This window comes from Cygnus olor, chromosome Z (assembly GCF_009769625.2).
Source record: "Cygnus olor isolate bCygOlo1 chromosome Z, bCygOlo1.pri.v2, whole genome shotgun sequence".
NCBI classification, from domain to species: domain Eukaryota; kingdom Metazoa; phylum Chordata; class Aves; order Anseriformes; family Anatidae; genus Cygnus; species Cygnus olor.
In genome coordinates this window covers 349,391-375,228 of record NC_049198.1, presented here as the reverse complement: position 1 = coordinate 375,228, position 25,838 = coordinate 349,391, and the positions used below count along the sequence as shown (strand labels likewise).

The 25,838-nt window shown below is 37.5% G+C and overlaps 1 protein-coding gene across 13 annotated transcripts in view; it reads left to right on the top strand.

Annotated features, from left to right (window-relative positions):
- The window catches only part of NEDD4L (NEDD4 like E3 ubiquitin protein ligase), a 154,059-nt gene that overhangs the window by 95,127 nt on the left and 33,094 nt on the right, over window positions 1-25,838 (top strand). For 10 of the 13 annotated variants that reach the window (XM_040539970.1, XM_040539971.1, XM_040539978.1 and 7 more), the window contains 8 exons: window positions 9,965-10,015; window positions 12,840-12,901; window positions 13,006-13,108; window positions 15,264-15,430; window positions 17,051-17,183; window positions 18,277-18,453; window positions 20,839-20,913; window positions 22,774-22,833. In XM_040539970.1, the coding sequence (XP_040395904.1) occupies window positions 9,965-10,015; window positions 12,840-12,901; window positions 13,006-13,108; window positions 15,264-15,430; window positions 17,051-17,183; window positions 18,277-18,453; window positions 20,839-20,913; window positions 22,774-22,833 (828 nt within the window). The remainder of the gene's footprint in view (window positions 1-9,964; window positions 10,016-12,839; window positions 12,902-13,005; window positions 13,109-15,263; window positions 15,431-17,050; window positions 17,184-18,276; window positions 18,454-20,838; window positions 20,914-22,773; window positions 22,834-25,838) is intronic. The other 3 variants (XM_040539972.1, XM_040539968.1, XM_040539969.1) reach the window with 1 other exon arrangement.

The following is a 25,838-nucleotide window of genomic DNA, read 5'->3' as shown; positions in this document are numbered from 1 at the left end:
ATTTCTTAAGTGCTTTCTGCCAAGAAAGTACATGCATGCCAAAAAAAATTGGTCATGGAAGGACAGGTGTGTGCTGAAACCCAAAAGGCTGGATAGAGGGCAAGACTGTTATTGATAAGGAAAAGAAACAGAAAGGGAAAAGTAGGACTTCTTAAGCAAAAGGTAGAATAAGTAGATTAGCGAAGAGGGGAAAAGAAGGAGTGGTAATAGAAAAAGGAGGAAAGGTAAAAGATCTGTGCCATTTGAATGGTTCGTATTGTCTGCAACACAAGGCGGTATTAATGAACAATTTGCCAGCTAATTATACTCTTTATAATCGGCTTAATCTGTGCACCACTACAGGGTTCCCCAGGCCTGCCTCTCTTGATTACCATTATTAGCAGTTCCCAGCTACAGTTATACTTCATTTCAGAAATCCCCTCACTATGGCTCTGTGAATTACTGGTTTCTGAAGGGGAGCCATCTGAGCAGCAGTCCTTCACAGTGAATAATCTTGAAAGGAAAAAATACAAACGTTTGCTAGAACACAAGGGGTGAGTTTAAATAAAATAGGCAGTTCTATGGGGATGATCACAGAATTCTTGTCTCGAGAGTGCCAAGGCCTGCATTTATGCCAGCTAACTTTAGGCACCTAGCTGATAGAGAAATGCAGTCGTTGGAGGCTTTCGTTTGTCATCGGTAGAGGTCTGCCCAGATGAAAAAGTTCATTAGTCCAACTGAGCTGCTTCTCCTCCCTGACAGAGGGAGCTGAAGGCAGCTGCCCTTCTGTGCTGGACATCCATCAGCTGGAATGAAACTTGACCTGGGTTCTCGTTCTTCTAGATCTTTGGCAGTCTGCATATCTGAAAGAAAAAAAGCGTTTCCCTGGCCCTTAATTGGAGCACATTGCAATCCCCAGTTGTGGGATCTGATACTTTGTATTTTATTGTATTTTACACAATTTTGTGAAATACCGTAACTGTTTAGTCTTTTTTCTTCACATAATCTCAGCAGAAGTTGTTGGTGTTTTGTGTCCTATACTACATTTGTTCACCATCACTTTTCTGCAATATAGCTTGGAACTTGAGGGTCACGTTGCATGTACGTTACTAGTTGTAAGGTAAGGAATACCTATGGGTCGAGCACGTGTGGTGTGTGCTGCACGAGAGCTGTGTGCTGAGGTAGGCTTCCATGCATCCTCTCCCAGGCAAGAAGCAATAAAAAAAAATGAGTCTGAGCAAATGAAGAATTTTGGGGCCTCTGAGGAAAGCTCCAAGCAGTGAAGTCCAGTTGTTTGGGCTTTGGAGAGACACCAGCATCTCTTCCTTGTAGCAACCCTTCTGCTGTAAACCTGGCTGGATTTTGCTCTGACTTTACCAAAGTTAGCTTCCTATCTAAAATGTAATTGTTTTCTAAATTCAGTACTTTTTTTTAATACACAAGAATATAGAATTTGAACAAAACTTTCTCTGTTGGATATGAGGGATTGTGATTCCCTACTGAATCCTGTGCAGTCTCAAACATGCACAGTGTGAAAAATGTTTTGGTCCCTACTCCCTGTACCAGTGGCAATCCATATTTAATTTCAAGAGGACGACAGACATACAACTTTAGTGGCTCTAAAAAATTGTCCTGAGTGACCCAATCCTTTTTGCTCTTAGAGTATTAATGGATAGAACGGTGGTAAATTGCTGAGTTATAGTGAAGCTTCATAATAAGATGACTTCATTTTTGTCCTGGTGGTTTTTTTCATTTGTTCCTTCATTTTTTTATGGAACAAGGGACAGGAACTGTCCTAACGCATTCAGTTTGCTTGAGCCTTTCTGACTATCCTTCCCCTTACACACAGCGACTCTGCTTCTATTTCCTCAACCCTCTCCCGGCTCAGGCCTGTGCTGAGCATCTCTCAGGCATGGGCTCTGCTCACGCCGACCCGCAGAGCCGCCTCTCCCCGCGCAGCGCTGCCTCTTCCCGGAGGCTGCTCGCAGGCAGCCGCGCTGCCGGCACCGGGTACCACTGGGTACCCCTCGGCTCGTATGCTGCAGGCAGGGAGAGCTCTGGGTAGCTGGGAGCCCCCGTAGAGGGAGGCAACAGGAGCCTGCTTCCAGCACTCCTCTGTCATACGCTTAATTACAGGAGGGATCTAACGAGGAAGCTGTTTTAGTATAATGAAGAACAAATCTTTAACTTGCTGTCTTTTCTCTGGCATTGTCCAGAGTTTGGGGGTGGGTGTTACTCATATTTCAGTAACACATTGGATTTTGGTGTAAGTGCTTGATGGCTTTGAGTATGTTTAAATAAGCAGTGGCAACAGAAGCCAAATATTTTAAAATTTAAATAATTTATGCTTATGTACTACAGCTTACTTAATCCATTTTAGTAAGGATCTAGTTGTCACGGTTGTCCGTGCTCGCTAGGAAATAGACTTTTCTCGCTCAGCTGTGACTGTTAGGGAGCACTGCTGCCTCATCTCTGAAACTGCAACTTTAACTGTGTCTTTTATTTCTAGCTTAATCTGTGAAGGGCCTCTGTCTGGGTGTTACACACTTTTATCTTGCTAGAGATAAGACTTAGCCTTGAGCAGGCGTGCCCAAGTGCGTGTAATATCCTGGGAACCGATTGTGCAGTGTCTTCTCGTTAACTATTCCTAATGGGTGGAAACGATACCGGAGGGGTTACAGTAATGAAGTCGTAATGTGATAGATCTGGCTGAATGAGAATAAATTCATTCTGATGTGCAGCAGTATTCCAGGGGGTATCATTAGTACATACAGGATAATACATAGAAACCTACTGCTTGGTCCTGTGTTTTTTAATGTACTGTTTCCCAGTAACTCCTTAAAAACCCGATCTGTAATTTAAAGGCATCATTCAGATCATTGTGTCGCCACAACAGACAGGAGTTTGCAGTGAGAAAGAAAATATTATGGAAACTAAAATATAACTAACTGAAATGGCTGTTCTAGTATTAAATTTGTGAGAGTGCTGTTAGAGGAACAGTAAATGTTCTTTTATTACTGCACAAATGAGTGTCAAGATAATTGTTTAGGAAACGAATTGGAGTTTTGGTCTTTTTGCAGTACGTTCGCTTTAAGACAGGTTTGGAATAGGAAGAAGCATAGCCACTAGAATGCATTCTGTTTTTTTCGGTGGTTCATTTTATGCATTACAGTATTGTATGCTTTGAACACAAACACTGAACTAACTTGAACTAACTTTATATTATTGTTAGGTAGTAAATTCTGACTCCAAATCAAAATTTCATATAGACTCCTTTTCAACAGACCTATTTAAAAATAAAAAATAAATAAACAGTGCATTCAAATTCAACAACAAAACTTAAGTCTGCAATGTAAAATATTGTTTCCTGAACCACTTTGCTATGTAGAAAGCATTACTGAAATGTCTTCAAATTTTTAAAAATGCTGAACGTTTTATGCTACAAAAGATATAGTGCAAAAAAGAATTAGATTAAAAACAAAAACTGCACTTTTCAGATGTTAGGTGAAAAATGGAGGATAGTATTGCGTACTTAAAGAATCTGACAGAAGCACCTAAATGCCTTTCCAAATGTGAAAGCAGTTCGTTAGAAGTGATGTGCCTACTGCTCTGTGGTGGTTGTGCTTTTAAGAACACTAAGTTTAGATTTCTGAATGCCTATTTTGTCAACATTTGAATACAGGTTAAAATGCCACCTTCTAAATCAGAAGTTCTAATTATTTCAGTAATAATAGATTATAATTCTAATCTAATTATTTCCGCATTAAATACTCGCTGTCTTAATTTTAGTTCTTTCTTTGTCATGTCTTAAATTCTAGAAATAAAGCATGAGCTACTTCTGTATGTAAAAAGTGTGGACTTAGTTTTGCAATGTATTTTTAATAAATGCTTCGTACAGGAACGATTTTTACAAGTAAAGTCTTCTGTTTCCTACAAAATGTAGAGTCAGTGACTGGTTTTCTTTTAGGCTATTTTTATCATTATTGTGGTAGCAAGGAGAGAGTGAAAATAGGGTTAGACAAATCATCTCGTTTGACTGGTACATGAGTTTTCCTCCTTAATCGAAACCACGGTTTACGATTCTGCACTACACGTGCATACTGCGCTTACAGCAGAGCCTCACCAAGGCAGCCGAGCTGAGGTTCTGCCAGCAGGACTGCTCCTGCTCCCCAGCCCTCTCCAAAGGCAAGAACCCCGAGCCCTGCCACCTCAAGTGCGTCTACGCCAGCACACATCGTCTGGGCGAGGAGTGGGAGGAAAAGGGAGCTCCGTGCCCGGGCGGAGGTATGGCATTGTGGGAGTCACAGTAGTGTGGTGGGAAAACAGCGGATGGCTGTGAACTCCTTCAGAAATATGGGAAGGGAAGAAGAGGAGCTGGAGTCGCACTTCATGTACAAGCGAAGTTTGAGCCTGTGAAGGTGAGCGATGGAGACCACAGGTTCCGTCGAATGGATAGAAAGAGGACCTGGAAACTACAGGCCCATTAGGCTGACCTCAGTCCTGGGAAAGTACGGGAACGAGTCTGCCTGGAAACTGTTCCAAGCCAAATGAAGCTGGAGACCAGGAAAAGCCAGCAGAGGCTACCAAAGGCAAGTCAGGCCTGACTTAACTGGATCTCCTTCTGCAAAAATGTAACGTTTTTCTACAAAAAAGTAGAAAACCAGTGCTGTTTTTGTTCCTGAAGTGACAAAAGCAGGACTTCGCTTCATTGTTACAACACTGTGTAATGTATTTAGTTTGCTAATTGAGGTGAAAAGAGCTCTCTGTCCAGGTAAAATATGTGATTTTGTGTAGTTTTATCTAAAGCTACTAGGTATTTTCTGCTCTTGAGTTGTTTTTTCACTTTTGGTATGTGCAACTCTATTGTATTTATGCTGTGAAGATGTAGTGCTATAAAGGTGAGTGTCTTTAAAACTCTGGGAAGGGTTTCAGTGACACTTGGCAGTGATATATCTCAAGTGCAGGGCCTAAGTAATGCATAAGTAAAATTTGCTTAATTCTTGCTTAATTTTATACTGTTTTATAATAATTTGGCAGCTGAATTTGCTCAATTGCGATAATTGCCTCTTCACGACCTCACTTTTTTCATCATTGGTTCAGTTTACTTTGCCAGTTTCTCCTGGCTTAAACCACATCATTAGCTGCTGACTTGTAGAAAACATCAGCTTAAAGCTCGATTGTATCTCCCCAAAGCCTCATGTACTTCTGCACCTTGAGGGGATGATTTATGCTGACATACTGATCATTCTTTGCGACTAAGGCTGCCAGTGTTAAAATTGTCCCCTAATGATAATAGCCCCTCAGCCTTGTTTGGTTACACGCCAGGGCACATCACCGTGGTGCGCTGCATTACCGAGTCCCCCACCAGGAGCTCCTGGCGTTAGGCATGAAAGAAAGATGAGAAAACACCAGAAGATAAAGATCTGACCCATAGGCCTTTCACCAAACATGTGAGAACTGACTGTACAATATAAATCATCTTGGCTTTTTATGTAGCCCTCTGCTTGCAGCTTGTAGGTCTTGCATTCACGTTCTTCCTCTGCAACCCCCTTAAGGCGGATGAGTACTGTGCAGAAGTGCGAATATACAGTTCTGCCTTCTTGTCCCTGCATTCACCTCTCCAGCCCCTGCGCTTCTAAGGGAGAGCTTGATCTCAGATCAGTTCACTGCCACACAGCCTTTCTCATGGCCTGGCCCTGGAAGCGTATTCATCATATCAGTGCCTGCACAGGTGTCCCCTACCTGCCCATGGTGTGATCCATAGTCACTGAATTATGTTCACACGAGCGTCCTTCACACAGCTGTTCCTGTCACGTTAGGTGTCACCCTGCTAGTATGTCAGTGATTTGAAAAGACTTGAAATTAGATAACTTTCATCTATTTAGAATAGAATTTAAAGATAACATGGGCTCTGCAACTCATCAGTCTGTTTGTGCCGTCGAAGTTACTACAGGGGTTGTGTCAGCCAGCTCTGAAATCAAGCAATATCAGGACTGGAATGCGGCATCTGCTGAAACAGTGCACAGAAATAGCACACAACAATTTTCAAGTGGGGAAGCTGGGAACACCATGATTAACTGAAAATGCCAAGGGAATTGTAGGTGGGTGGAGTGTTTCTATCCAGTGCAGGATTTGGCTAGAGAGCCAAACCATCTCTGAACTTCTGTGGGATTGTTGATAACCACAGCTGATCAGGACTCACCTCCGCATCACGGAGGAGCGTCAACATAAAGCAACACAGATTCTGCTATATCTTTCAATTTTATTTTTTCTTCTTTTTATGTCTTCCCCATTTCTGTCCACTACTTAAACTTCACGTACAGATGATGAGATCTCTGTAGTGGTCTGCAGGTGTTGCTAGTTCCTAGGCAGAGGCAATGAATGGCATGGTTTCACAAGAGCATTCAGTGGGAACCTCTTCATGAGCTTTCCCAACACACACCTGTCCTGGCCCTACAGCTCGAGCTCCTACCTCCTTGTTGTACCATCCATCCTCCTCAGTCATTCCAGTGAAATTATTTGTAGAGTCACATAGCAAACTAGATCAGGCAATTAATGTTCTGCCCTGCCCTCCCTGATGAGATCATCTGTGTTAGTGAGCAGCAGGTCCTGTAAAGAGCCTCCTCTGGTTGGAGCATCTGTCACCTGGCTGAAGAAATTGTCCTCAACATCAGGCATCTTCCACTTGATGCCTTCTCTGACCGCATGATAAAAGCATCCTTACGTTTGCTCAAGTGGTGTTTCAAAGAGAATTTCCATGCAGTTATTTCTTCCTAGTGTTAAATACTTATCTGCTTCGTATTTGGACAGTAAAGAACATTTTCCATGTGCATGAGCTACGTTTTTCTTGAACGAAAAGCTGCATAAACAGATCTAGAAATAGGTATGCGTAGTTTTTTTTTTCTGATTAGTTGATATTGGAGTAATTGTATTGAAGTGGGATGTTGAACATACTTGTTATTTACCAATAGTAAGGGAGAACCATGTTAGTTCTCTAAAAGCGATGCCTGTTACCAGTTATTTCTGGTAGCTGATAAGAAGATTAATAATCAAAACTCCATAAAAATATGTTAGCTGTTTTTACTTAAATTCGGAAGAGACAGGCTCCTTGGTGCAGGCACTCTTTTTGCATTGCTACATGAGCTTATAGCACAGCAGCATGTGTCCATGCTTTGGGGATCGTAGGACTTCATGCTCTTTGTGGCAGAAACAGCATTTTTGTTATGTTATCATATAAAATATGAATTTTAATACTAAATGTAATGCTTTGCTATGAAAAATATGTAACTTGGCTTCAAAGCAGCAGCATGCACTTCCTGGAATTCTGTGCATAGTGTGGTTATAAATAAGCAGCAGGTTATTTGGGATTCACTAGGGCTGATATCTGGTATCATTAACAGTATCTGGCAGAAATTGTTTTCCCTGACAGACAGTTCATTTTTGATTAATGCAATATGCTTTGTTATGAAAACCAGTATCTTAGAAGATTAATGAATACCAAGCATAAATCCAGCCTGGCGACTGGCTCACAAAGCAAATACGTATATGCTATTTAATTACTTTATATCTCATCTCTTGCCAAAATTTCATTCCTTTGGAAGCATCGTATTCAACAGTCAAATCTACATCAAAATGCTGGAAGCCATCATTTTTAAATAGGACAAAAAAACGGTGGTAGGCATAGGTTGCAAATATAGGGTTTAATTCTGGCTTTAAAATAGATTGATTTGAAAGGGAATTATTTTTCATTTGTGCATGAGTGCATAGCACTGGAAACATTATATATTTGTATTCAATTAAATACACTTTTACAGTCTTTAAGAAAGTATTCTCTTCGTTGTCCAAGTTGTTAATAAGCTGCAGGAACTGGTGTTTTCTGCTTCATTGTTACTGTTTTACGAACTTATCGTTACCTTACGTACAGTGTCCTTGCGCAGGGCTCGGCCTCCCCACAGCGGGGATCTTGCCCCGGCTTCTCCAGTCTAATTAGACCTGTCTCATAGGAGCGTGTGCTTTGTTCAGCGTGACGTCCCGTGGGACAGCGCTCCAGCACGTTCCGGGTACTTCGCGATACCAGCGAGCTCCTGGGACACGTGGTATTTTGAGGTGGTGCAGCACCAAGGGGCAGGAGGGAATCTCTCCGTGCAGCGCCTACCTGTACCGCCTGTGTTCTCCTTGGTTTTATTTCTGTGTTGCCCTCTGTTACTAACCAACAGGGAAGACTGTCACATCCACGTGTATGTGATTCAAGCAGGGAGGTGGTCTGCATTTCTGGTTTGCGTATGGGATGTGTTAAATGGGACGGGTAGGGGATGGAATTTACCTGACAATTTTTAAAGAAAAATGGCCCCTGAGATTTAGTTGAATTTGCAGCTTTGTCTGCTCTTTGGGTGAAACTGTTAATTGTAAAAACTAGTGATTTGTGAAAAAAAGCTGAATTAGTTTTGAGGTGTCTCTAAATGATAAAGATAATGCCTGAGCAGTACTTTAAAGACACAAAGTTTTTAAAGAAATCACAGTCCAGTCAGCATGCAAACATTTTCCACTGAACGATTACATCTACTGCTCTTGAATATATTGATTGAACAGACGTTACTGTTTTGTGAGAAAATTGTTGAGAGCTATTTCTTTCTAGGTTTTATTGAAGCGTGAAGTGAATGATAACAGAGCATGTTCTCCCTCTCAAAGTTTATCCTTAGTTTGTCCACCTCTGCTACTATGTTGCGTTCCTTTCCTTCTGTCACCCCTTGTAAGGGTGTTGCTGGAAGGGCACTGAGAAACCTTGTGGGAATTTCTGCGCTGTCTAAAGCAGCAGGTGTGAATGGGTGACTTGGCCACTGCCTATGGTCCAGTCTGAGCATCTTCAAGCATCGCTGAGCATTGGAAAGATGAGATAGATAACGTGAACCTTGAGACCTGGAAATTTTCAGGTGGTTGCTGGCGGTGCTTGCTCCAAAGCCAACCTGCACCGTGGTGTGGCGGGCCGGGAGGCCTTCCTTGCCTTCCCTGGAGGCCAGCTCCCACCGCTGCCTCCCAGCAGTGCCTTCGGGCTGCTCGCTCCGAGACATGGCACCGGTTGAGCTGGCAGCAAAGAACATTGTCACGTTTTGGGTGGTTTTTTACTTCTATTTAAGTAAATACAGAAAATAGCGGTTGTTGCCTGCATACAGACATAACTGTGCATGAGTCATCTTGTGGTGGCACGGTGTGGCCCGAACGCTGGCGTAGCCACATCCACAAGCCAGGCCTGAAGTTCCGCACGAGTGGTCAGCTCGGTGAGTGGGAGAGGCAGGAGTTCCCAAAGGGCTGCCTCTAAGAGCATGTAACTGTTCCTTGCAAAGTCAGTGTTCTTAGTCACTGGAACAGCAGCGTTTCTACTTTTTTTTTTTTTTTTTTTTTAATACTTTGTTTTCTCTTTGATAAAATGATAAATTCTTATTTGGGGAGAAATGTTTACAACTCATGCAGTTCTATCTTCACTGATTGGATGTCAGGTTCCCCCTCCCGTACCCATTAGATGTGGATATAATGTTTTCCTTAAAGTACAAGTTAAAAAGTCACCAAGCTTTGACATGAACGTTTCAACTACATGATGAACTGTAATTTCACTCTGCCTTTTCAAATGTGGATGGAGACTGTAATTCATGCAAAGAGTGGATTATTATTTTGTGCTTTGAATTATGCATGAGTTGGCACAGAAAACATTTGAATTTCATCAGTGTTTAACGTAGACACTGTGGACTAAGAAGGCATTTTGGAGTGTCACAAAAAATGCTCTGCTGAAATAGGTTAATTGTAACCACTGATAATGTGCAACAATAAGGGGGTAGAAACCAGTAATTGCTAAAATAATGGTACCAAACCGCCTTTATTCTTGGTTCCTTGTCCTTGGATTACTGTTTATAATTTTTTGCTTTTCTGATGTAAAAATTTTAGGAGTAAAATGACTTCTTTTTCTGTTTTTTTTTCTTCTTCTATCTGACAGACTAGAGACGACTTCCTGGGTCAGGTGGATGTGCCACTTAGTCACCTTCCGGTAAGCAGTGCTTTTGTCTCAGTGTGCTCTCTTTGTCATCACCAGATATGTAAACTTGAATTTGTTTTTATTTTTATTTTTATTTTTGTAGTTGAATGGGTTAACATAGGAATGATGGAAGTTATTGAAAAACATTTACATCAAATTAAAGCGTCATGAGTACTGAGTACTCATGGAGCATGAGCATTATTTTTGCCTGAATTTGACCCCTTGCTATTGATGGATGTTATCATGTGAGGAAAATGGCTTTGCAGTGACTTTCACAATGATGCTTATTTGGATATGTCTGTTATGGTTGATCTTGAGTCATAACACTGTTGTTGTTGGCTTATAAACTGTAATAGGTGAAGAAGATGATGGAAGGATCAAAATGTATTCTGATGAAAAAAGCATTATTCCCTTCCCTAGCACTTCAGCAGCACTTTTTAGTATTATTGTGTCCATATTTGTGTGTATACTTCCATTTATACGCGTGCGTGTGCACAGACATTCTCTCTCTCAAAGCAGCAGATACACTACTGTAGAGAGAGTCCTCCAGTGTGAAGCTGCATGTGCACTGCAGACATGGTGCTCCGAAGTAGAAAATGATGAGGGACATATTAGTGCGTGTCTATTTTGCAATCAGGTAGCATTTTACAGTTCCTTTTTAGTAAACGTTATTTTAGTAATTAAAAATCATCAGCAAGAGTTGAGATAGAGCTAGAGGCCTGTGAGCTGTTTCGAGGAATTAGCAGCTTTCTGCTTTCCTTCGGCAATCTGTAGGAAGATGACAGCCCTACTGTCCTGTCCCCAGGGACTTGCCTCGCACATGAGCGCGCATCTCACTTTCTAGCTCTTGTTTAAACAGTGGAATGCTAAACTTACTCTTTCAAATTATTTTTAAGTCTTCTGCTGTCTTTAAATAGAAAATGCAAATTGTCTGGTTGAGCTCCTTTGCTGCCATTGAAGAATATATTCCATTATCTAAAATGAGAAAATGTTGTAGTCCAGAACTCCCCGCTTCCTTCCATTGAGGCTCACTACAAAGTGAATGTGAGTCCTGTACAAAATCCTTCCTCACTCTCCGTATTTGCAGATAATTTGTTTAGCTCCAGAAGCAACTTTTTTTCTCTCCAAAATTTCTCCTGGAAAACTTGTGATACGCATCTGAGAACTGTCATCCGTTCTGTTTCTGGCTCTAACATAGCAGTGTCTCCCATGGGCTGTTCTCACACTGTCAGTTACTTACATCGTGCTCATCAAGGTGTGTGTACTAATTTGATGCTCAGGGAAACATACTATAATTCTTTATGTTCTAATCAATGTTTTCCTCATTTATCCTTCCAGTATGCTCCGTGAGAGATCATGGAGCAATTATTAACAAATATTTTCTTTCTCATTCTAACTGTGCTGCTGATTTGTTTGGCAAAATCCTGGTTTTCTCTGGCGCTATCTAATTGCTATCTGCAATATTTGGTTAAACTACACAGCTTCTTTTTTAATGCACATTGCATACAGATGAGAGTACTAAAAAGCAATACTTCTCAATCGTGCATTTTTTAAAGTCCTTGATTTGATTATAATCTACTGTCTCACTGAGAAAATGGGAAGTCTGTCTCACACCGATTAAGTGGAAACTTAATGCAGGAAATGCCTTGCAGGATAAGAGTTCATTCCGTGAAAGACTGCATGGCATTTGATATAAAATCTGAGATCATGAGTTAGGCTTCATTTTTAAGTTGTTATTTATTGACTTTGAAATACCACAGACAATAAAGCTTTTACTGATTAGTAATCTGGGAGGCAGGTTATTCTGTGTTTATAAAGGCTTAGCAGAGGAATGGGACACAAAAAGCATTGTTGTTTGTAAGGATAGGGCTGGAAAGGGATTTCTAGATGTACCACCTTTTTTTTTTTAGTAGGTGGTAGAAAGGAGCAACATTCCTGCTAACTTGGTGCTCATTTTGAGAAAGTTTCATGGTAATCCAAGGTACTAGATCTCAGGTCTTTATTGGAGCATGTATGGTAATGTGCTTACTTTTTCAGTGTAACACAGCTCTTGCTTCCAATCTGTCAGCCCCAATGGTACAACAGGTTAATGTACCCCAAATAGTCCAAAGATTAAATATGTATATTGGCCTCTGGTCCTTTTATTTACCGTCTCATTTTTAAATCTCTAGTTTTGTACCTATAAAGTGCCTGATCTCGCAGACTTGATGGATGTAACTTACTTTGATAAGGAAGCTGAAATTTTCATGTAATAGAAAGTTTTTAAGATTTAAGGCTTTATGAAACATAATTAAGTGGAAATCAGAAAATGTGATCTGTCAGCCTGATAGTATTACAAATCTGCTTCATACAGAATTTCATAATTCATGTAGTCTTAACTGGCTTTGAAAGTTTCAACAGCTTTGAAATAAAAAATGAAAGCCAACTGAAGAATATTTTATTTAATAGCTTTCTAAAGTGCAGTCAAAATACTGCTTCAAGTGGATGCAGCCTTCTCTGACGATGCTGTTGGGTGACTGCATCAAGTTGGAGTGGGGTTGTTTACTGGGTCTTTCCCAGCTTTCACTGAGTTATGAACGTTTCTGTACACTTATAAACAAGACTTGGTTCAGCCCGTTACTGGTATTTGCAGTGACATCTAGTGGACCTCTTCTGCAGCTATATATTAAACATCCACCCACTGTAATTATACTGTAGCAGGTCTGCCTGCTATAACTTTGCTACTTGAACAAATCTTCTCTAGCAGTCTTAGTTGGTCTGTGATGTGAATGTTCTTTATAGATCTCTGTACTTGTAGGCAAGCCCTTTAATGTGCCATTTTCTTAAATACTTATAGACTGAAGACCCAACCATGGAAAGGCCATACACGTTTAAGGATTTCCTTCTCAGACCAAGAAGGTGAGGGGGAAGACCTTTGTGTTTTAAAACATTTCTTACCTCGAGATTTATTATTTGCAACTATTTAAGGGGTATTGAATGAAATGCTTTTCCTTGTTTTCTAGCCACAAATCTCGTGTAAAGGGTTTCTTGAGACTGAAGATGGCTTATATGCCTAAAAATGGTGGTCAAGATGAAGAAAACAATGATCAAAGGGACGAATCTGAGGTAGGACACTTAATCAAGAGTTCACTAGTTGATAACCTCTTTTTGTCATTTTTATACATATTGAGGCATTCAAATTATTAGAGATCCAAATATAATTGTAGAAAAAGTTTTATTTTTGAAAGATAAAATGCTGGTAACAATGTTGGTAGCAACTTACTCCCTACCACATGTGCACACTTTTTTTTTTTTTTTTTTAAAGCCATAAGGTGATGTTTTCTCTACTATTTCAAGTACGTCAAAGTATTTCAAGTGGCACAATGAATTCTAAAGTTTGTCTTACTCAGTTATGGTGGTGTTTTTTTCATTTCTGTGAACATTCTCAAGGCCTTATAAGTCATGCAAAGAGGGCAGAAGAATTCAGAAGTCTATCCAGGTAATTTATATTTGACATAAACATGATGGTCTGTATTAAATATCTAAGTACCTCTTCCTGAGAAGTCATTTCAAGTTAGCTGTTAAAATGCTTTTCTTTATTTCTTGGCGGCACTGGCTTTACAGAGAATAGAGCTCATGCAGGCACAGCAGGTTTAAAGATTTCTCAGCACTCTTATCAGCCATCATGCATTTTAAGAATCTAATTAGCATTTAGAGCTGACCGAGTGGATGTTAGCCCAAGTTTGCTTTACTAATAATGCACAACAGTTGCCTGTAACTTGAGAATGAGGGCTCTCATCCCAAGCTATATTTTTCTGCTGTGGCGGTTGCTTTTCAGAGGGTCTGCCCTGGTCCTGGTACAGAGGCAGCAGAACTGTTTCTTAGCAGTCGTTGATCTGCACATGTTAAAGAAGCCTATCAGGCTATCCAGCCTATCAGCGTATCCAGCCAAAACCATGCTTTGTCTGGATCTTATGGCAGGGTGTTGAGTCTCTTATTACTATGAAGACAGTTTACAGGTTCAAAACCAATTTTTTTCTCTCTCATCTCATATGAGAAAGTGTGTGTGTTCACGTATAAGTACTTTTGTATTTTGTCTATACTTTGTACATATTGTATTATAATTTCGTATATAAATTCGTATATGAATCCAAAAAGTTTTATGTGTGTCACACATAAATATATAGTATTTATATAAAATAATCAATAATCCATATATCTGAATTTCCTAGAAATTACCAAATTCTAAATGTAATCTGAATTTTCTTTGATACTTAAAATAAAAAGAATTTTAAGTCAAGGTCCTCCTGACTCATACAAAAGGTAATGCCACAAGGCTCTAGTAGTGTCCTATGAAAACAGCATTTCTAGTTAGTCAATAGTAGAGAAATTCTTTTAGGCTTTGTTTTATCAACACACTTACAACTATTCTTTAATTTTATACTTTAATTTTTGAGGAGTAGTGGGGAAGGAATATTTTTAACTATAATTGAATTACAGTAAGGTAGCATTTTATGCCTGTTGAATCTTACATAAGTGAGGATATTTTACCTAGGAAGAATCCACAATGACAATTAGATTTCAGTTTGAATTCAAGTAGATTTACATATTAAAGTCCTCTGGGATATGCTTATGAAACAGGAGTAAAATATAGTGTGGTGGTGTAAGTAAAGTTATTGAATATGTTTAGAAATAATATTGATTTTAGGTTTGTTTATTTTCCCAGAAGAGGTATGGTTGAATGATCTGCACATCTGTATGTTGTCCTGCTTTTGCATAGCTTTTTTGCTGCTGTCAATAACTTTCAGACCATTTGGCAAGCTGCAGCTGAATTTGACAAAAGGATAGAATAGATGTGGTGAATAGAAGTTCCCATATGCTTTAAGAAAATAGCAGCTGGGAAAGAGAAAGGAAAAATGAAGGATTATCCTTCATGAAGAAAAGGTCACAGCTTGAGTTCAAAAGTTAGCAGTTGGTTCTGTTTGGCTTCATGATTGAAAATCTGCACCTGGCCACCACCAGGCAGAGTGACCACCCAAATAAGTTTAGGAATCCCTGTTTTAATAGACTGGTAGGATTTTAGGTTTTTTGTTTTTTTATCATAGAAATTTAGTGCACACTATAACCATGGAGTTTATGCGTGTATGGTCTAGATTTAAGTAATTTTAAACTTCCCTTTGGAAAAAAATCTGAATCTGCATCTATGCAGTAATGTAAGCAACAATAATACAACTTCTCTTTAACTCAAAGTTTATAATCTTTTTTTTTTTTCATTCCTAAGCATGGATGGGATGTGGTTGATTCCAATGACTCCACATCTCAGCGTCAGGAGGAGTTACCACCTCCTCCACTGCCTCCTGGATGGGAAGAAAAGGTTGACAACCTGGGGCGGACTTACTATGTCAACCATAACAACAGAACTACTCAATGGCATCGACCAAGTTTAATGTAAGTAGCAGCGTAGTTAAATGTTTTATGGGTGTGTGCAAAATTATCCATCAGAATAGTGATTTTTTTCCAACAAACATTACTGTTTTGGATTTGAATTCAAGGTTGGAAAAAGTTTAAGCACAATTTTTACAAAGCTGTTTATAAAGGCACGCTTTTCTTCTCAATAACAAACTAATTTTGATTCTGGTGCTAACTGCTACCTATCTGAAACGATGAGAAAATTTTCACAGGTATTCTGGTAAATTGAGAACCAAAGTCTGTAGACTTCAGTTTAAAATGAAACATCTTTTTTAAAGAATATAAAGAGACTTCCCCACACCAAGCAAATCAGATATACACATAAATATTCTGGGAAAATCTAGGAAATCTGAAGGGCTGGAAGAGAAGTTAATACGTCAACAATGTACCTTCATGTATTGGGAGATAGATAAGGAATTTTTCAGTAAGTAATTTAAAAGGAATAAATTCCTCTGCAGGGACTGCTGAAAGGATATTAAAACAAACAAACAAAACAAAACAAACAAAAGAAACACAAGCATTTCAAGTCTATTAAGTTTTGATTAAGTTAAACCGATTGATTTTGAAGAGATCCTCTTTACTATTCAGTGTGTAGACTACATTGCTTATGTACGCTTGTGCTAATGTGCAGCTCCTGTTCAAACTTTCATTACACATTGCTTATAATTAGTTATAGTACTGTAGCAAGTTTACATTTTAAATAGTATGTTTAATCAAAAATGTTATGAGTTATACTGAAATCATGCGTTATTCAAACATCGTGCATTATTTTAGAGTAGCTACTATTCTTACGCTATTGCTTCTAATAAGTGATGTTTGTTCTTTCTTGAATGTTCATATTCATAGTTGAATTATGCAAATGTGTGTTGTCTGCATTTATGGCACTGTTCATTCTTTTTGTCTGATGCGTTTATCTTAGAATTTAATTAAATTTCATTCTGAAGGTTTTGAACTATTTTTGTAAATGCTGAGCTATTTACTACGCAGCTTTTACTTTTTATCAAGTAAATCTCATCTACTACTACTGTTCTGTTTGGTAACAGTCTGTAAGCATCTATAAAAATTTAGTTCTTATAAATTATTTAATTTAGCACCTCCTTGTATTTCGATTATGTTAAATGAAACAAGAAGTACATGGCTTCACAAATTTTTAACTGACAGATAACCAAGTAATCATGACTAGAAAGCATCGTCAGATGTGTATATAAAGTGGTGGCCTCAGGGTTTGCTATTACACTTTCAAGGTCACATGCATTTGTATTTTGAGTCTGGTTATCCTGGGTAACAATGAGCAATAATGGGTTAGTATGCTAGAGTGGGGACTTAATGTTTCTGTTGTGCCAACTTTGATGTGCAAAGAATGTTAATTTCCAGTATTACATGACATTTGTGAAGTGCTTCCAGTTTTATTTAAATTAAAGGATTAAACTGTCTCCTATTTATGAAGCCTAACATATGCAAGAGTAATGAATTTTATATTATAATCAAAAGCATTAATGAAGTTTTGGAAGCAATGGATGAAGAAGTAGGTGTTTTAGTTTAATATTCATTGTTTTCTTGTTCTTTTGTCCTTCATTCTTTCTTTTCCCCACTATCCAGTGATGTGGGATCTGATTCAGATAACAACATCAGACAAATAAACCAAGAAGCAGCCCATAGACGGTTTCGCTCTCGGAGACACATTAGTGAGGATTTGGAACCAGAACCTATGGAGAGCGGAGACATTCCTGAGGTATATAAAGGTTTTGCTTTTAACAATTTAACTAAACTTCAAGCCAAAGTGTTTCTCCTTTGTAAGCAAATTAATATACAACATGCATAATATTTTATGGAAATTGCCTGGAATAAATACTAGTGACACAGTGAAAATCCTAGACGGAGCTATACTTTCAAGGTCACATGCGTTTGTGAGTGACTGATAGTGTATGCACTATAAATACCATGTAAATGCAAGGACAATCATTTATAATGCCAGGCATTGCTTGTTGTACGTAAGTTGATAAAAACACTTTCAGTATTCTGCTTTGAATAACAATGAAATGAGTCGTAAAAAGTGAAATGTGCTGAATAGAATTGCTGTTTGCTTCAGTTTTCTTTAGTGTCTTGATTTAGAAGAAAGTGAAGCTGTTTTTTCCACCCAAAGTGCTTTGTTCTGTTTGAAATTCTGAGATCTTAATAATCAGCATGTTTGTTTAATTTACAGCTACACTAACTAAATGAAATTTCATAGATATTTGTACACATAGGTGAGCTTTTTGTGCAAAGCCATAATCCCATTCAACCTTGAGGAATATTTTATTATGTGAATCGCAGGCAAAATTCTTTGTGAAAGTTTTGATTCACTGAATGCTCTTCAGAGCAACAAATAGATTGTGGAAGCTCTTACTGTACTCATCATCTGTTAATATTTGATTTGCAGGTACTTATGAGTATTATTATGCATTTTATTCTAAATTAAAATTGAGAGTTGTTTCTTACAGGTTTTTAGTAAGAGTGCAGCATTAGTTAAATTTTGAACAAAATTTCCAATAGAATTTATTCAATGATAGCTGATTTTTATACATCTTTTCATTTGCATCTGTGTTGAACCATAAAGCGTTGTTTCATCACCACCTTGAAAACAACAAGAAAATCTTTTCCCTGTGACTGCTTTATACTGAGGATGTTTATTTGTGTGTTCTATGGATTGGTTTATTTAATTAAATATTAAGGCTGATTATCACACCTGTGTTTGTCACAATGAGGTAGTCATCTGGAAGGCAAAGGGAAGAAGACACTTGGTTTGTATTTACATACACTTACCTTAGTTCCTTTTCTTTTGTCAGCCTTGGGAAACCATTTCAGAGGAGGCAAGTGCAAGTGGAGATTCCTTAAGCTTGTCATTGCCACCACCTCCTGCATCGCCGGTATCCCGTACCAGTCCTCAGGAGCTATCTGAGGAACTGAGCAGAAGACTTCAGGTCACTCCTGATTCTAATGGGGAACAACTGAGTTCTTTGATTGTACGTGACACGCTGCTCTTTCCGAATACATCTCTATTACTGTAATCTTTAGTTAGTTCAAAGTAATCTGAATCATTTATATGGATGAGTAGTAATTGCTTGTCTTAGGAAAAACCGAGCACACGGTTAAAAGTATTTTCAAAAAAAAGCATCTTAATTATATCATGGAACAGACTGCCTTGAAGAAGAGATTTTCTCAATTTAGGTTCAATATTTTTTTCTATATGAGCTTAATTTGAGAGTCTGCTTCTGTTATCCTTAGTGTTTCTTTAGTGTTTAGCTTTAGTGTTTCTATTCCTATTTCTTTAGTGTAGCAAAATACATCATATAATACTAGAGAGCATCAAGCTAGGCATTTTTAAAAGAAAGAGGAAAGACTGCTAATGCTGTTTCAATCGTTGTCCATGTTATTATATGATAATTTTTCAAAAGTTTGCTGTTTTAACTGTACATCTTTATGTTAAAGGGTGTCTCTTCTTATATTAGGATTTTACAAACCCTTCATAGATTACTGAATCCGCTGTTGTAACACTAACAAAGGATTACAATTGAAAGAAGGCAGTTCTGGTAAAACGCTCTATGCGTATATTTTGCCTTTTCTCCCTTTCCCTTCCCCTTTCCCTTTCTTTCCCTCTTTGGGAAGAGGAAGACTTTAAGACTTTGGGCTACTATTCATAGTATTAGATTTTGGATTGATTTTTGAATGCCTGATTTTTCTCAATAAAGCATGCCATCTCACCATGAAGTACTGAAAACCAAGGTGGAGCATTCACTTTCTGAAGAGGCATATTATAGCTACAGTTTACATTAGAATGCCCGATTTTAACAAAATTGTCATCTGCTTAATTTTCATCTAAGAAACAGTGGTTTCCAGTTGTTTAGATTTTTTTCTGTCCCTCTTCTAATTTTCTTTCTTGCTGGAGAAACGGTATGCGTTTATGCTGAGAATTGCCATCACTTAGTCTTATAAAATCATCTGGGACAGAGGATTTTTAATGTAAGAGTTGTCCTTTCTCTTTGACCTTTCCAAAGAAATTCATAGTAGTTCAGCTGGTCCTTGCTGAGTTCAAACCAGAGTTCCTGGAGTCGGTATTTTGCTCTGAGGTAATACTGCTGTATTCTGCCACTGTTTGTTGTTTTTGCTAGTAGAAAAAGAAAATCACATCTTGTTCAGTCAGAATTTGTTGATGCTGACGTTTCTACTTTAGGAGGATGAATGAGCCCTGTTTATATAATAAGTTCAAAAGGTGATTGTCAATAGAGAAATTGTATACTTCTACCAGGTCAAATAGCAGTAGATACTAATTGTTTACAGGAGGTTTTTATAACAGAGCTTTTTGCCTATAAAACATACCTAATCTGTCTAGTAATTAGGTATATTCTAAAATCCTATTTTGTATTAGTGTTATATTTAGAGGTGACCTAATGATTATTACATTAGAGTTCTATCTCAAGTAGTTAATTTGTTTTCATATATAATTTCTGGATTAACTCCAGCCAGTTAACTTCTGAGAACTTCTCTGTCAGTTGTAGACCGTAGACTTCAAAGCTCTACTTAATGTTATTATTGAAGAGTAAGCTGGACATCATATACTGAGAGCAAAATTGGAATTTTTTTAATACTGCCAATAGATGATCTCAGCAAGGCTCTCATTGTGGCTGTAATCCCAGTGACAGTTCTGCAGAATTTATTGCCTTCCCAGCCACAGGGTCAGGATCTCACAGACAGCAGAACCACATAGTCATCCCATGTGGTATTCCCATCCTGTTAGGCCCACGCGCAAGCGACAAATATAAGGGTTACCTGGTAACCTATGGCAGTAAGCCATAGGTGGAAATGCATTGACTCCAATCTGTTGATTTTTCTAAGGACTATATTGCCAGTATTCAGCCGGAAGTTGTATATTTCCTTTATACTGCTTATTCTTCCTCTGGTTTCTCTAAGATGTCTTCCAAAGATACTTGAACATAATTTTCAAAAGTTCTCTGGTATTTTCATTTCCCATTACATCCTGAGTTAATCTTCCTCTCTACTGCTGATTCCATAACAATTAAATTTCTTGCACATTTTCCCAGATGGGATGACTTATCCTCTTCTCTTAGATTAGGTCAATGAAACATTGTAACTTGGATGCTAAAGGTACAGGATGTGTATCCAAATGCTTTCCTTTCCTCAGTTAATCTCAAACATGGCTGTATGGGGACAGGTCTGGATGGAATGCCGAGAACTTCAGGTTTTCGTTGCTTGCCAGGTTTCTATACAAGTATTAAAACAAAGGCACTGCAAAGTAAATACAATTTTTTAGTGTTCCAGATTAAATGTGAGAAAAGTAAACCCCCATGTTTTAAGACATCTTAACTTACAGACATCTTTTTTTTTTTCAGCAAAGAGATCCTTCTTCAAGATTAAGATCTTGCAGCGTAACAGATACAGTCGCTGAACAGTCTCAATTATCTTTGGTAAACAAAAGCTAATTTTTATTTCTTCTTGTTTTAACGTTATCTGATTCTGAATAGTATCTTTTCCTAGATGAGTTCTAGTCAGATCTAGTTCAGTTACCAATATGGACATACGACTATCCCAAATCATCATGGAAACCAAGTGAATATCATCATGATTAGAAAGTAGAATGAGAAAGCCCATAAGAGAGGGAAAAAAAGTGTCTGAAAAAGAGAAAAAAAAATTGTGTCCTGTAAATTGTTTTTACCTGGAATATAGAAATCTGTATAACATTTAAAAGGATTGGTGTTTGCCTAGCTGTAGTTAAAACAAGCCTTTTTGTGATAGTCCTTGTACAATAGAACTGAATAGAATTGAGTGTTGGAATTTTTTCATCCGAGTGATTTAAGCAGCAGCTTCTGCAATTTTGTTTAAGCAAGTTCTTCAGAACTTCAAGAGTTCTTCAAGTTCTTCAGAACAGAAAAAAAATGCAAAGATAGTTTTGAAAAGAGTAAGATTCTTTTTCACTCTATAACTATGTACACCTTCCCTCTAATTCATAGTTCTACATATTTCATCCTACAACAGAAGTATGAGGTTAGCAAAGGTGGTAAGATATAGAGAAACAACTTAAAATAGGATTGTGCAAATTATGCTTGTGAATAAAACTGCTCCAATTATTTCAAAACAATATAATACTTTAAACATTTTATTTTTTTCTGGAGTACATGTTCCAGGATTTTCTTTTTTTTTTACAATTTTTATTAGGAATATATTACATATGAATCCACACATAAAAAAGATTACACAAATTTGCTGTGGAATTATTGAGTAAGTAGAGCGTTATTAGTATGTTCATTATTAAAGCTGATGTCACTCCTTTGTTGTTGTTTTTTTTTTCCTGTTGCTATTGGGCAGACACTTAGAGTAACCACAGTATTTTTCTCTTTAATTTTTCATGTGTTCTCAAAGATTTTTAGTGTATCTACATTTGCTGCTTATACTTGCATGTCATAGCTATCATTCAAAGAAGTGCTTCTGAAGTACTATCCACCTCTCTACTTTCTTCTCCAGACCAGCAATGGTGTGGTTTCCAGTACAATTCCTTCTTAACTGTCTTCTCTCCCTTCTAGAAGTTGATTCCTAATGAAGTCTGTTCCAGAGGTGGTCTACTTCTTAATTTACTATCGCCTTATGGAGTCTGGATTTCTTTAACTGGTGTAGTCAGATTGGGCCTTGTCATGATGTATCTTTCTGTTTACTATTGTAGAACACTCATTTCTCTAGCAGATGTTCAAAACAGCAGAACTGAAATCATTGCTCTATAAGAAGGATGTTTCCCAACCTTAATCTTTACTGAACTAATGATAATTTATCTTTTAGCAACTGAATCCATACTTTCTTTCTAAGTAAAGTGCTGTTCTTGACTTGACTGGATTAATCATTACTGAAAATTTGAAACACCAGTTTCATATTTTTGGTCTGAGTTTTTCTGTGCACTCATTGATGACCAGAATGTACCCATTTTCTTTTTAAATACGATATTTTTGGGTGTAACGTATAAAATTTGTATCTCAAATAAGAAAGAGGAAAATTAATCATGTTAAACTTAGACTAAGTGGTCTAATTATTGATAGCAATACTGAACAAACAGAATTGGATACTTGAAATTAGTTCTTTTGGTATGAGATTCTGACTTGGTTATCAGTGATTGATGGGTTCACTTTTTTTGCTATTATCTTAAACATTATTTAAATCTAATTGCTCTATTTTAATAAATTTGAGAGTATGGATGATTCCTTTTTCCTAAAGATGTAAGAGTAATCTGTGACCTTCATCACTAAGTATGCTTATGTGTAACATTAATTATCATTTAACAGCAGAGTGGCCCATCTAGGAGAGCTCGTTCTTCAACTGTCACAGGTGGTGAGGAACCAACGGTAATAATACTCTTTATCAAACACTATCTGTAAATAAAATGTGGGTAGATTTAAGTCTTGTACCATAATGAACATTTTTTCACAGAGATGCAATGTGTTAAATGAAATACAGCCACTGAATCAATAGTTATATTTTTTTGTTTCATATTTTCTCAAATAATACTGCAATTTCACTCTAATTCAATACTTTTCTAATATGAATAGACGCCAGAGTATTAACAAAGGAGTGCACTAAGAAAATACCAGAAATTTCTAAAAAATGAGACAATACCTAATTCTTTAAAAGCTGATGTTGAAATAATTGATTAGAGACATCAAATCAATATATACGTAGCTTTGTTTTTAACTTGCTTCGTTGCCCTACTCTCCATTAGACTAATTCATTTTTATTCTTAAAGTTGATCTTAATTTGAGAACGGTGGAGGTACAATGGCATATTATTACAGCTCTTAAAGGTCTTATTTACTGCCAGTTTTCATTTTCCAGTATTCACTCTTCAGTCCAAGCCTGAATTTTTATTTTGCTCATCCAATAAAATTCTTGAAATGTTTTTCTGGAAGAATTTTTCCACATAAAAGGAAAGCAGATTCAATTTATATTGGACTTTGCAAAAAAATCCTATTCTTTTTTAACCTGATTAAATGTCGATCTGAAGCAAATTTGTTTCATAGAAATCATTTTGTAGTGACTATAATAATTGGCTTTCATGAACATTTGCATTTCTTAGATAATTTGCTTCAGGGAAAGAAATGTAATTCAGACTTGGCATGTTTCCTGTTTGTATATAGTAATGTCAGACCTTAATTTGGGTGTTGATGTATCATTCTGCCATATTGTATGTATTTACTGTTTTTTGAATTTCAGAATCAGAGGGGCATACTTTTATTTTGTTCCTGCAAACGGCAGATTTTTTTAGTGTCTTTGCAGAATCTGCTTGACTAGCTCCTCATTAGTTAAAATGTACACTATATCAAATTGTAATGTAAAGAGTCTTCTTTTGACAGATGATCGTGTTAATTATACGTTTTAGAACAAAATATTAGTATTTTCTGCTAATAGCTAAACTCAAACTACACTGACTCCTAATTAATACAACTATATCATATTTTTTTATGTAAATTCGTTGCAACTTACTAATGGGCATAACCAGCATGATTGTTCTTAATTAGTGTTATTTTGTATGAGAGTTATTACCACCAAGCCTGTGTGCCCCAGATAGCCTTGTGTCCCAGATTTAAGGCATGGCCTCTGGTCTTTCTTGGAGGGTGATGGAGATAGGAAAGAGTCTGTTGGTTTGAATTGTCAGAGCAAACTCTGGGGCCTAAAGTGGCTATTAAAGGGAATATTCAGGCAAACTAACTTCAGGTATTTGATTTTGTCCACTCGTGGGTCCAAGTCTAAGCATTTAGGTAGCTCATAAGATATCAGTAATCTAAACAGTGATTTATAACACTGTAAATGTTACATCTGCATAGCGGACTTTTTATTTAGGTCAGTGACAGAGGATGAGTAAATCTGTTACTTGAGTGTCTGCAATGAAGTAGATGTTGATGTTTGTAGATAAATTGCAGGTTTGGGTAGATATAGCTGTGGTTATAAAAGCACCATGCATTATAGGATTTACTTTTTAATGGTTTTGTGTTGTGCTGTGTTATTGTTTTTTTTTTTTTTTTTTAAGTCCCCAATAACCCTTACTGCATTCCTCTGTGAAAGGTACATTGTAAATATAGGCTGAGCAAAACTTCAGTTAATGCATCATATATCCCAGCATCCCCGTTCTCATGACATTTTGGCCTTAACTTCAGAGGCAGTATCCCCATGCTGTTTATTGAAGGCAGCTGTTAAAAAGCACTCTTGTTTTGGGTAAAAAGGGTCTTGATAAATCTCCTACGTTTCTATTCTACCATGTAGAATATCTTTTACACTGGTATCTAATGTATGGAAATGAGTTTGAAGGGCAAACTTTCAAACTTTCTGTTTTGCAGATTGCATTCTGGATTCATTAACCCACAATGACTAGTAAGGAGAAAGACTGCTGACAGCTGGATTTATTTTTGATAGAGTGTTAAAGAGAAAAGGAAGATCAGGTGGCACAGCTAGAGCATCTTTCTAGTATTTCTGTATTCTAGTAAGTCAAAGTTGATCATTTGCAGCGTGCCATCATACAGCACATAGAACGTTTAATGTTAGAACCCAGACTATCAGTTACCTTAATTAAATAATTTTAAACTAAAACATGATCTATGGTCTGTATTCAGACCAATACCTGTTACCTTGTTGATCACTGATTAATTAATAGCTTGGAAACTGTTAGAACAGTCTTGGGAAGGGTAGTCAGTCTCCTTATCATCACCTGTCAGCTCTTTGAACTAAGTGGAAAAACAGTAGTATTTCCAGCACTTGACTACTCAGGAAATTAATAAATCAGTCTCATAGTTTGTTTCAATGAGTATTACTTAGTTTCCTCATCTGTTTTCCTTTGCTTCCTATTTCCTGATGTACTCCATCAGCTTTCTGATCCATCCATTATCTTTTCTAATTTCCTTTCTTGATCATCTAGACAGTTCTCCAGCTCATTGTGTCTATTATGCCCTCCTGTTAAAAAGCAAGTATATTGACTTAGCAAAAGTCCTGGGAAGAGGTCTTAAGAATAAGAAGCAAGAACAAGAATTACAGTAAATTACTTTGCTGGAGCAAAGAATGTAGACTGTAGAAAAAGGATGTATCCTGAGTTTCAACAGGAGCCCTTAGAAGCCTGAAGAGTTACCAAATCCTACTGTGCAGTGCCATTCGCTTCTTTGATCTCTAGGTAGTAGTTTTCCACTGTATTAATATTTTTAAATAGAAAGATCATACAGCAGAACCACTGTTTATAAGGACATTGAAAGAGTAATTTCTTTGGCTACTTTGTGGTTAGCATGGTGAGCAAACCTAAAAACCTAGAGAGACAGAGGTAGCTATCCATGTAAAGTTAGTTGTGGCTTAATGCATCCTATGGTCTTATG